General features: G+C 44.4%; 2 protein-coding genes across 4 annotated transcripts in view; both read left to right on the forward strand.

The window, feature by feature from the left end:
• Window positions 1-13,093, forward strand: part of LOC309519446 (matrix metalloproteinase-17-like) — a 134,883-nt gene that overhangs the window by 119,889 nt on the left and 1,901 nt on the right. The gene's annotated exons all lie outside the window — the stretch shown is intronic.
• AEBP1 (AE binding protein 1) overlaps window positions 1-13,093 on the forward strand; it is a 54,408-nt gene that overhangs the window by 31,447 nt on the left and 9,868 nt on the right. For all 3 annotated transcript variants that reach the window (XM_082200261.1, XM_082200262.1, XM_082200263.1), the window contains exons 12-18: window positions 825-964; window positions 2,744-2,828; window positions 4,239-4,383; window positions 5,102-5,193; window positions 6,828-6,951; window positions 9,573-9,769; window positions 11,235-11,414. In XM_082200261.1, the coding sequence (XP_082056387.1) occupies window positions 825-964; window positions 2,744-2,828; window positions 4,239-4,383; window positions 5,102-5,193; window positions 6,828-6,951; window positions 9,573-9,769; window positions 11,235-11,414 (963 nt within the window). The remainder of the gene's footprint in view (window positions 1-824; window positions 965-2,743; window positions 2,829-4,238; window positions 4,384-5,101; window positions 5,194-6,827; window positions 6,952-9,572; window positions 9,770-11,234; window positions 11,415-13,093) is intronic.

Raw genomic sequence — 13,093 nt, forward strand, 5'->3', positions numbered from 1 at the left:
GGGCCACATGTCAGTGGCTGGGTGGGGCCAGAGGCCAATTTTGGCAGAGCAGCAAATGAAAATTGTTACCTCTGTACAGTAGGCTGGCTTTTACACATATTTGAACACATCCCTCTATCCTCTATCCAGCCAAGTGGTATTATCAGATGGGGGTGGCGCTGCGGTCCAAACCACTGAGACTCTTGGGCTTGCTGATCAGAAGGTTGGCAGTTCAAATCCCTGCGACGGTGTGAGCTCCCGTTGCTCTGTTCCTGTTCCTGCTCCTGCCAACCAGCAGTTCGAAAGCAAACCAGTTCAAGTAGATAAGTAGGTACTGCTGCAGCAAGAAGGTAAACAGCATTTCTGGCTTCCGTCACAATGTTCAGTTGCGCTGGAAGTGGTTTAGTCTTGCTGGCCACATGACATAGGAAGCTGTCTGTGGGCAAACACCGGTTCCCTCAGCTTGAAAGCAAGATGAGCGCCCCAACACCATAGTCGCCTTTGACTGGACTTAACTGTCCAGGGGCCCTTTACCTTCTACCTATTATCAAGAGTTCAAGGACACCTTCCAGCTAGGTAAAAACATTTGCTGTGCAAATACAGGGCAAGTGAGGTTTTTTGACCTGGGGAGAGTTTCAAGAGCTAGACAGAGAGGCTGGGGGGCCCCAGGTCTGAACCCATAACTGCATCTTTACAGTATAATAAGGAAAGATAGATAGATGTATTTAAAACATTTGCACCCCGCCTTTCTGCTACCAACCCAGCAAAGTGGCTCACAAAATGGGAATAAGGTCATTAGCAATATTGCTTCCTCTTCCTCTTCTCCTTTCTGCCTCCCTTTGCAGGCAGGGTCTAACGAGGATGATTTTTTTGACGGCGCTTGGTGCGCAGAAGACGACAGCCGCGTACAGTGGATTCAGGTGGACACCAGAAGAACCACCAAGTTCACAGGAGTCATAACCCAGGGCCGTGATTCTCTCATCCAGTACGTGTGGGTAGGGAAGGGGGAGAATTTCGATTCAGATTAAAGGCGAACCAGCCGAATTTGCACATTCCTAAATTGCATGCGGACTGAAATGCTGCCAGCCTTTGAAAGCCGCACTTCTCCAAATGTTGTAGTGCGGTTCTCCGGCCAAGGGTGCATAAAATGCAGTCATTGGTGAAAACAAATGCACTTTGTTGGGGGAAATATACTTTTGCAAAAGTGGGGATGTTCAGCAAAATTCCATTAAAATATGTATTTTAGAAGAAATTCTTACCCAAATGCTGCTGAATTCTCATGAGAACATTTTAAAAAGAACCGTAACCGAGTGATGTGGAAATATGGGGAAATGAACTTAAGATAGGCAGCATGAGAAACAGAGGCCACACACCTACGGTACTTGTTGTTGTTGTATTTTAGTCGTTTAGTCATGTCTGACTCTTCGTGACCCCATGGACCAGAGCACTCCAGGCACTCCTGTCTTCCACTGCCTCCTGCAGTTTGGTCAAACTCATGCTGGTAGCTTCAAGAACACTGTCCAACCATCTCGTCCTCTGCTGTCCCCTTCTCCTTGTGCCCTCCATCTTTCTCTACATCAGGGTCTTTTCCAGGGAGTCTTCTCTTCTCATGAGGTGGCCAAAGTATTGGAGCCTCAGCTTCACGATCTGTCCTTCCAGTGAGCACTCAGGGCTGATTTCCTTTAGAATGGATGCGTTTGATCTTCATGCAGTCCATGGGACTGTCAAGAGTCTCCTCCAGCATCACAATTCAAAAGCATCAATTCTTCGGCGATCAGCCTTCTTTATGGTCCAGCTCTCACTTCCATACATCACTACTGGGAAAACCATAGCTTTAACTATACGGACCTTTGTCGGCAAGGTGATGAATCCTGGGAATTGTAGTTTACCCCCAGAGCTACAGTTTCCAGCACCCTTCACAAACTACAGTTTCCAGGATTCTTTGAGGGAAGCCATGTGTTTTAGATACATGCTGTAGATGTCAAATGAGGAAAACCCACCCCTATGTGTTGGCCAGACCAAAGGATCAGTATCCAGCTTTTTTTAACCACATATATTTTTTTTTAGGGGTGAGGGTCCTAGTGCAAATCAATAGGTACAAATGGAAGAAGGGAAGACTGTGTTTATTCTGCACTAGGACCCCCACCCCTCAAAAAAATCTGTGGTTAAAAAACTGGCTGCTGAGAGTTGCGTATTATGAAGCAGTCATTTTGCATAGTTTAGCAGACTTCTTACTTTCTTACCCACGTGCTTCCTACATTAGGATAAGAATTGTGCTTTTTTTAGACCCCTGCGTGATTATAAAAATAAGGAATGGTCAAATAAAGCAAGATGGGGAGTTATACCAGCGACTGACTGATAGAGAGAGGAGATTGTTAATATCAGGTTTGGAAAACTGTGAAGTAATAGAGAAGATAGCAGAACGATAAAGGATGGATGTTGGGCTTTTGAGATCCAGAACACCGGAAGTCCCATTGAAATTAAGTAATTTGGACTATATAATTGGCTATATATATATATATATATATATATATATATATATATATATATATATATAATGTGGAAAGATTTGGTTTGATTTGTTACTAATATGAATGTTTTTTTAATTGGAAAATGAATAAAAATTCTTTACAAAAACAAAAGGATAAGAATTGTGCTTTAAAAAAACCCTTAAAAAACCTTTAAAAAAGGAAATTTGAATGCTGAACGTAGAAGGCCACTTAGCTACCACTTTCCTTCATTTTTTGTCTTTTTTCTTCAACAGCGATGACTTCGTCACCACCTTCCACGTGGGCTTCAGCAATGACAGCATGAACTGGCTCATATACAGCAACGGATACGAGGAAATGGTACTCGGCCCGTTAGAAAAGTCCCCTCAGCGCTTTAACAGCGTTTTGTCTGTTGAGACTTCCCTCTGGGGTATTGTGAGCGGCCCATAAGGATGCTGTTTATTTGTTTATTTATTAGATTTATACACCATCCTTCATCACAAGATCTCAGAATAAAACACATGCTGTTCATGTATCAGGGTTTGGCTGGTGCAGAATGAGTGGCAGAGATCTGCTTTGATGCTTAGAATTTTGGAATTATGGGGGCTGAGGACATCTGGGCAGGTAGGGTAAAAGTTAAATCCACACATCCATGCATGTATTTATATGTTTATGGATTCGTCCTGTAAAAAATAATTTACAGGAAACAACAACTTTGGAAAAACCTAATAAAATGCAATAATAATAATAATTGGGACACGGGTGGCGCTGTGGGTTAAATCACAGAGCCTAGGACTTGCTGATCAGAAGGTCGGTGGTTCGATGGTTCGAATCCCCATGACGGGGTGAGCTTCTGTCACTCTGTCCCTGCTCCTGCCAACCTAGCAGTTCGAAAGCGCATCAAAGTGCAAGTAGATAAATAGGTACCACTCCGGCGGGAAGATAAACGGCGTTTCCATGTGCTGCTCTGGTTCGCCAGAAGCAGCTAAGCCATGCTGGCCACCTGACCCGGAAGCTGTACGCCAGCTCCCTCGGCCAATAAAGCGAGATGAGCGCCGCAACCCCAGAGTCAGTCACGACTGCACCTAATAGTCAGGGGTCCCTTTACCATAATAATAATAATAATAATAATAATAATAATAATAATAATAATAATAATAATAGAAGGCCTTGCTTCTCAGCATCAAATCACTCAAGGATCTACTACCAGCCTACTTTCTCGCTGTTCTGCATTAAGCATAGGTAGTATTCAAGGTGTGGTCTAAACCACTGAGCCTCTTGAGCTTGCCAATCAGGAGGTCAGCGGTTCGGATTCCTGCGATGGAGTGAGCTCCGTATGCTCTGTCCCAGCTCCTGCCAACCTAGCAGTTCAAAAGCATGCCAGTGCAAGTAGATAAATAGGTACGGTTGTGGTGGGAAGGTAAACGGCGTTTCTGTGTGCTCTGGCTTCCGTCACAATGTTCAGTTGTGCCAGAAGCAGTTTAGTCATGCTGGCCACATGACCTGGAAAGCTGTCTGTGGACAAACGCCAGCTCCCTCGGCCTGAAAGTGAGATGAGCTCCGCAACCCCATAGTCGCCTTTGACTGGACTTAACTGGACTTACATTGTATTCAATGAGTTGTGTCAGGAGGACCTTAGAGGGTGGAAAAAATGAGAACCTCAAGCACACAGCAATAGGGGAAATGTAATATCTGGGTCTTTTTGCTCAGAACTGGCCACATGTGTTTCTTGTCTCTTATAACTGAAAACTGTCTCTTTTTCTTTTGCAGCTTTTCTATGGAAATGTTGACAAGGACACACCAGTGATGACTGAATTTCCAGAGCCAAAGGTTGCCCGCTTCATTCGCATCTTCCCACTGACTTGGAATGGCAGTCTTTGCATGAGGCTGGAAGTTCTGGGCTGCCCTCTCTCAAGTAAGCAGGAGCTAGACTAGAGAGTCCATATTACTGGAAGGCAGGAGGAGGAAGGGGAGGAGAGAAGAATGAAGGCTTGCCTCCAGTGCTAGCCCTATTTCATTAATTTACAGGAGTCTACTTCCATGAAGTAGGGACGTGGGTGGCACTGTGGCCTAAACCACTGAGCCTTGGGCTTGCCGATCAGAAGGTTGGCGGTTTGAATCCCTGCGATGGGGTGAGCTTCTGTTGCTCGGTCCCTGCTCCTGCCAACCTAGCAATTCGAAAGCATGCCAGTGCAAGTAGATAAATAGGTACCACTCTGGTGGGAAGCTAAACTGCATTTCCGTGCGCTGCTCTGGTTTTGGTGTTCCATTGCACCAGACCCGGAAAAACTGTCTGTGGACAAACGCTGGCTCCCTCGGCCTGTAAACAAGATGAGTACCGCAACCCCAGAGTCGTCTGCGACTGGACTTAACTGCCAGGGCTCCCTTTACCTTCACCTTTTTTATTTCCATGAATAACATTTTAATTGCTTTTTTTGAAGAAGCTGGGGATTGTATCCCACTTACAGAATTTTCTCTTTTGTCGTTAAAATGTTATTGGTACTTACCAAACATTCAGATTTTATTTAAACTGCTTTTCTATTTAAAAAGCAGCATATATAAATATATTAAATTATAGTATAAATAATATGATCAATTTCTGCCTTTGAGTCCCTCTTTTAATTTTTTTGCAGGCATCCACAGCTATTACACCCTGCAGAACGAAGTGATGACATCAGTAGACAACCTTGACTTCCGCCATCACAACTACAAGGACATGAGACAGGTGAGGAGAAGAGCCTCAGCCTTGACATTTGCTGCTTTCAAGGGGCTTTGGTTAGGTACAGTGGTAACTTGGTTCTCAAACTTATTCTGTTCCGGAAGTCCGTTCCAAAACCAAAGCATGCTTTCCCATAGAAAGCAATGCAAAACGGATCAATCCATTCCAGACTTTTAAAAACAACCCCTAAAACAGCAATTTTACTATCTAAACGAGACCATTGATCCATAAAACGAAAGCAATAAAAAATGTACTGAAGTCGTGCAATCAATCAATCAATCAATCAATAGCTGAAATGGGTTCCACACAGTCACAAAAACAAAACAAAAAAGAGCTACAAAAACAAAAATGCAAAATAAAGAGCAAAAACAGACAGACCTCAGCATAACTCTCAAAACAGAAGTGTGGCAGTCAAAACAGAGCATGTTCGGCTTCCGAAAAAAGTTTGCAAACCGGAACACTTACTGCTGGGTTTGCAGTGTTTGGGTTCCAAGTTTTTTGAGTACCAAGGCGTTTGAGAACCAAGGTACCACTGTACAAGCAAGAAAGGGAGGAAATGTAGCAATGACTCAATCCCAGAACCACTCCCAGCAGCTCGGCTCAAGCAGAATAGGGTTCCTGAGAGGTCTATCTACCCATTTCACTGCTGCTCTGCCTTTACTGAACATTTGCTCTGATTTGTTTGCTTGGGAGGTTATACGCCAAGGATCATTCATCCTGGTTAGTGGCACGGTGTTTATTCGTCTTGCCGTTAATCATTTATTCGTCCCACACTTTTCAATGTCTTTCCCTGTAACTTGCCTAACCGCAAAAGTCAGTCTCTCTTTTCTCCGAAGTGGATTTGTTGTGCTAGGTCAGGGGTCGGCAAAGTTTTTTGTGACTTGGGCCGGTTCACAGAGCTTCCTGCAGTCCCCGCCCTGCTCCGCACCGGATTAACGCAGCTCATGGGAGCCGACTGAGCGGGGGGGGGTGTCCCTGAGCGGACGGCGGGGGTCCATGGGCTGGTTAAACGACCCCCAAGGGCCGCTTGTGGCCCACGGACCTTAGGTTGCCGACCCCTGTGCTAGGTTGTGCCAGAGTTCTTTGTTGTTGTTTAGTTGTTTAGTCGTGTCCGACTCTTCGTGACCCCATGGACCAGAGTATACCAGGGACTCCTGTCTTCCACTGCCTCCTGCAGTTTGGTCAGACTCATGTTCATAGCTTCAAAAACACTGTCCAACCATCTCGTCCTCTGTCATCCCCTTCTCCTTGTGTCCTCCATCTTTCCTAACATCAGGGTCTTTTCCAGGGAGTCTTCTCTTCTTATGAGGTGGCCAAAGTATTGGAGTCTCAGGTTCAGGACCTGTCCTTCCAGTTAATCAACTTCAATTGTGCAAACCTGAACTTCCAGGTCTGTGCTTGACTCCCTCCCACAAAATGCTCAATCTGGAGGTGCCATCTGTATTTAGAAGTCCTCTCTGCCAATGAAAACAATAAATAAAAATTGGGAAAGAAAGGTGTTCCTAGGAACATTATACAAAAGCTGCTCTTTTTATGAATCGGAACTCCTTGCTTCCATCATGCATAATAAGCCTCACCTTTTTCTTTTGAGGACAGTTGGTTGAGTGGTCAGCAAATTGTGATGCTTTCTCTCCCTCCAGCTTATGAAGGTGGTGAATGAAGAGTGTCCCACCATCACCCGCATCTACAACATTGGCAAGAGTTCTCGAGGACTTAAAATCTACGCCATGGAGATTTCTGACAATCCAGGAGAGCATGAGCTAGGTGAGAGATGCACACCATTTGTTGTTGTTGTTTAGTCGTTTAGTCGTGTCCGACTCTTCGTGATCCCATGGACCAGAGCACGGCAGGCACTTCCACTGCCTCCTGCAAGTTTGGTCAAACTCATGCTGGTAGCTTCGAGAACACTGTCCAACCATCTCGTCCTCTGTCATCCCCTTCTCCTTGTGCCCTCCATCTTTCCCAACATCAGGGTCTTTTCCAGGGAGTCTTCTCTTCTCATGAGGTGGCCAAAGTATTGGCGCCTCAGCTTCAGGATCTGTCCTTCCAGTGAGCACTCGGGGCTGATTTCCTTCAGAATGGATAGGTTTGATCTTCTTGCAGTCCATGGGACTCTCAAGAGTCTCCTCCAGCACCAGAATTCAAAAGCATCAATTCTTCGGCAATCAGCCTTCTTTATGGTCCAGCTTTCACTTCCATACATCACTACTGGGAAAACCATAGCTTTTACTATATGGACCTTTGTTGGCAAGGTGATGTCTCTAGTTTTTAAGATGCTATCTAGGTTTGTCATTGCTTTTCTCCCAAGAAGCAGGCGTCTTTTAATTTCGTGGCTGCTGTCACCATCTGCAGTGATCATGGAGTGCAAGAAAGTAAAATCTCTCACTGCCTCCATTTCTTCCCCTTCTATTTGCCAGGAGGTGATGGGCCCAGTGGCCATGATCTTCGTTTTTTTGATGTTGAGTTTCAGACCATATTTTGCGCTCTCCTCTTTCATCCTCATTAAAAGGTTCTTTAATTCCTCCTCACTTTCTGCCATCAAGGTTGTGTCATCTGCATATCTGCACGCCATTAGATGGTCTCAAAGTGCCCATCAGCACATTTCAATTTTGACCCCATCTGCACTCTGAATTTTAGGCACTGTTCATACCACTTTAAGCAGTCATGGCTTCCCCCAAAGACTCCTGGGATCTGCCTCAAAGCCCATTACAGCCCTGAGGCATTGAAGCAGGCGAGGGCAAGTATTCAGATGAGCAAACATCCCTGCAAGCCCAGTGCAAAGTCATGTTTTTGTAAGTCTGAGTCAACGCATCTGATGACATGCCCCGTTTCCCAGAGTTAACTTGCTGGCACACGAAGCCCTGGGAGTGAACCGTGTAAGTGTATGATGTTAACCTAGTTCGATCATGACTCTCTTCCAAAAAACAAGAGAACATTATTTTAACAAGGTCTGCTCTCCATATAGTCGGGTGAGCACGCTTGAGTTATATTAACTGCCTTGGGTTATTTGCTTGGCTTTCACCTTTGTCAACATTTCCATAACAATGTCTGGGCCTGATGTTCAGATTTTTTTATTTATTATTTTTAAAAAGTATGCTTACCATAGCCATCCCCTTTGCCTTTTATAAATACTGGTACTGAAAAAAGCCCCCAACCTCCTACTCCATCCCACAGCTCCTTTGGAACAAATCCGTTGTGCCAGGACTTTTTGTAAGCCAGCTTCGTAGATTGTCTGGACTCTCCATCTTAATACTCTGAGCTGGGAAACAAAAGTCCCCAAAGGTTTATGAATGCTTGGCTTCTCTGGATGCCATTCAACATTTTGACTGACGCAATTATAAACATGGAATATTCCAGTACCGAGAGAGAGAGAGGCTGAAGCAGAGGCCAAAAGCTCACAGCTTCCAGATTTCTCTGGAGTACTGGCAACATTTGGGTCATAGGAGCTAACACCTAGGAGCTGAGGTCCCTTCAGCTCCCCCAAATATTTGAGGGGGGCAGCCCTCCCAATTGATGGACATTGCCATTCAAATGGGGTGTGTGCACCATGCCTTGTGATCAGTTATATGCAGTGGGGCTTACCTGTCCCTCCAATATTTTTTAAAATTTGGCACCCCTGATATGGGTGGTGTGGAAAGGGGGGTATTAGTACAGATGGGGGGGAAAACATTAAAGTAATTAACAGTATGAGTTTTAGTCAGTCAATTGATGAATGAATAATTTGGGTTGTAGCCAAAGCTGTCCTTCTCGTGGAAGTCAATGGACATGACTGACTTGGATTCCTCAGTTATTATAATTTTTTTAATTGTTTTATTGACTGTAAAAAAAGAAAAGAAAGTCAACAAAAAGCACACCCCAAAGCATAATACAAATTACAAAAAAATGTTAATTTCTTACAACACAACTTATTTTATGACTTCCAGTCACCCCATCAAGTGTCCCAGGTTTCTTCAGAATAGCGCACTTTTCATTATCACTCCAAACTTCTCCCAATTTTTTATTTTAATAAGGTTTATTATGTCCATACAGGGGTCAGTCTAAGCCTGCCAGAGAATTCACATTTTTTACAATGCTCTTTAAGATATTTTTAATTTTAATGGGTCTCTTCTGAGTACAACTCACCAGCCCCAAAGAAGCTCAACAGTTCTTGCCTGTCCATTTCAGAGAGTTTGAGGCTGCCACTGCAGTTTGCGCAAAGGGCCACCATGGGGGGGGGGATTGGAAGACAACACTGCTTGGAATGCAACAGGTTGTGGCAACAACATCATCTAGATTCTCTGGAGCTAAGAATCACAACTTCAGAGTAAGGAAGGGACCTTACTTAGGTGAGCCTTTTTCTAATGGAGCAGCACAGCAAACCTGGCTTTTTCTTCGCCTTCTTGCAGGAGAGCCAGAGTTCCGCTACACGGCGGGAATCCACGGCAATGAGGTGCTGGGTCGGGAGCTGCTGCTCATGTTGATGCAGTTTATGTGCAAGGAATACAAGGATGGGAACCCTCGTGTGAGGAACCTGGTGACAGAGACCCGCATTCACCTCGTCCCCTCACTCAACCCCGACGGCTATGAGATTGCCAGCCAAATGGTAAGTCTGGGTGGGATCAGGCTTTGCAGTGTGGATTGAGAGACTCTGAAGTAGGAATGGGCTTCGATTTCTCTCCATTTCTTATTTTTCCAGCTCAAGCTCTGTTTTCCACATTTCCACTTGAGTCCGCAACTTTTTTAAAAAAAGTCATGAAAATTCAATTTCATTTTAGGGTGAGTTTCTTCTCATACGGAGTTTTCTAAATGAACATTTGCCTGATATACACACATTTTTGCAAGTCGATTTTAAAAAATATAATTCATCTTGTGTGTCATATTCACTAATATGCGCATTTATATGCACACTTTATACTAGTGCATGCATTTTTGTACACATTACCTGGCTGGGGAACTGCACTGCCAAATTCAGAAAGTGCAAATTTCGACAGGTGGGTATGTTTTGCATCTTGTTTCAGAAAGTGCAAATTGGGTACATTTGCCATTAAATGTACCGTAAATTTAATTTAGTTTATCCCCCATCCCAACTCTAAAGAGAGGGAAGAGAAGTAAGGGTTGGAGTGGGGAAGGGGGATTAGATTGAAGAAAACTCTATCATCTATCTATCATCTATCTGTCTATCTATATCTATCTATCATCTATCTATCTATCATCTATCTATCTATCTATCTATCTATCTATCTATCTATCGTCTATCTATCTATCTATCTATCTATCTATCTATCTATCATCTATCTATCTATCTATCTATCTATATCTATCTATCATCTATCTATCTATCATCTATCTATCTATCTATCTATCTATCTATCTATCTATCTATCTATCGTCTATCGTCTATCTATCTATCTATCTATCTATCTATCTATCTATCTATCTACTCTCTCTCTCTCTCTCTCTCTCTCTCTCTCTCTCTCTCTGTCTCTGTCTCTGTCTCTCTCTCTGCCTTCTGAAAAGGGATTCATAATGTTTTACTGGTCTTGCTAGCCAAACTAAAGATGGTGATGGGCAGGATCTAGTTATGGTTGTTCTGTAGCAGTTTGTATTGAGCAGTATTAATTGTTTGCTCAATATGTTTGTTTTTGCCTCGTTTACATGCTGTTGTGTTTTTTGATATGATTATATAGACTAAAACGTTTGCTATTTTTAAAATGCTATTGTTAATATTGTGAGTCAGTTTGGGCTCAACGTTGTTGCTGGAAAAGTGAAAAAAATTTAAATATCAAACTTCTGCAGCAAAATGACCCAACAACCCCCAGGCTTCCATTCTACCCTGTGCAGCTGGGGAAGAGGCAAATATCCCCATGCCACTGCCAAAATAACCCTCTCCCATCCCTGCAGCTCCAAAGCTGGAGGAATGCCAGTCGTTCAACATACTCACCAGAGGACAGTAGTACCAAGCAAACATTTGAAAGCCTGCTTGTGATTGAGGCTACCTGAAGAGCAAACCTATGATTTTTGTCACCAGTGTGAATAACCGTGAGACCACATCCTCTTTCTCTTTGCAGGGCTCTGAGCTGGGGAATTGGGCCCTGGGGCACTGGAGTGAGGAAGGGTACGATATCTTTGAGAACTTCCCTGATCTCAACAGCGTCCTCTGGGCTGCAGAAGAGAGGAAATGGGTACCGCACAAAGTCCCCAACCACCATATCCCCATCCCTGAGCACTATCTCGCAGAGGACACTGCTGTAAGTATTCTCTTGCTTCCGTACAAGCTTGACTTGGCATGCGAATCCTGAAAAGGGCAGCTGCGGGAGAATTGAGGGACACAGGTGGCGCTGTGGGTTAAACCACAGAGCCTAGGACTTGCCGATCAGAAGGTTGGTGGTCCGAATCCCCGTGACGGGGTGAGCTCCCGTTGCTCGGTCCCAGCTCCTGCCAACCTAGCAGTTCGAAAACACGTCAAAGTGCAAGTAGATAAATAGGTACCCCTCTGGCGGGAAGGTAAATGGCATTTCCATGCGCTGCTCTGGTTCGCCATACAGCTGTATACAGCGGAAGCTGTATGCCGGCTCCCTCGGCCAATAAAGCGAGATGAGCGCTGCAACCCCAGAGTCGGCCACGACTGGATCTAATGGTCAGGGGTCCCTTTACCTTTACATTTTACTCCCCCTTGGTGGATTGCACTGGGAAACAAAATTTTTGTTGCATTGACACCAGCAGTTGTTCTAACCTAATTTCAACGTGCTGATTTCATATCTGAAGTTGGTTTTGTTCTGTAACCTCTAGGTTTTTTTTTTTTTGCAATTCCTGTTTTTCACTTTTCACCGTAATCTTTGTTTTTCACAATGCAGGAATTCAATATTTTATTAAACACATAGCCAAAGTAGTACAATATGAGTATAAATGTAAGTGACTTATATAGCATTGAACATGAACAATAATTACCATGTGGTTAGGGTAGATCAACATGTCAGTGTCCACTTATCCCCAGTGTAAATCTGACTTATCGGCAAAAGTCGGAAATTGAAAGATAAGTATAGCATGTACACAAAAATCAATTTCAGATTTGAAACCAGCATTGACAGAACATATAAGAACAGTTGAAAAATCTCATGCAACAGAAAATGGAAAAAAAAAAACATGTTCCCCAGTGTTGGTTTTTATTTATTGAATTGGTCTACAAAGGCATTGCATTGGCTTACTTAGCAAATGGATACATTTGGGGGAACTTTGGTTAACAGCTTGTGGTTCATCTGGAGATAACTAAGTCACGAGCCTGGGGTGGGGTACAGGGGTGTACCTAGTTGTTCCGGCGCCCAGAGTGGTGGGGGCAGGGGGAGCTGTCCATGGGGGCACCGCGGTAAGATGCCCACGGAGTCTGCCTGGTGGACGCAAGCTGCTCTTTTGGGCAGCGTGGGCCACTGCATCACTCCCAGGAGAAATGTGTGGCTCAGGCATGCTGCAGGCCAAATTCTGTGGTAAGTACCACCCCCGCGGTGTGCCATTTTGTCACCCCCTCAGGGATTACACCCGGGGCAGACCGCATCCCCATCCCACCCCCTTCCTACGCCCCTGGTGGGTTGACACACTAAGCCCAGCAATGGCTCTGTTCAGCACAGCATAGCAGCAGAATGTTTGCTTGTTTGTGCCAAGTTCGGCTTAGTGCTGTGTACTTAACACAAGTTACCACTGTATATGGAAAACAACTACCTTGACATGGGGATTTTTTTGGTGGGCAGAGCTGGGCAGATGAGGCAGAGTTTAGAGCACTGAGACATTTTTGGAAGAAGCACAGATGTTGTTGCTTAAGCCAGAAATTTCCCTGTTCTGTAAGTGGCCTCGTGTTCTTCCGATTAAAGCTGCCATGCCAAAAATTAAAATGCCTCTTCTTTCCACAACAATAAAATCTTAGAGCTGGTTCTTC

Source organism: Podarcis vaucheri, assembly GCF_965113315.1.
Source record: "Podarcis vaucheri genome assembly, chromosome: 15".
Lineage (NCBI taxonomy): Eukaryota > Metazoa > Chordata > Lepidosauria > Squamata > Lacertidae > Podarcis > Podarcis vaucheri.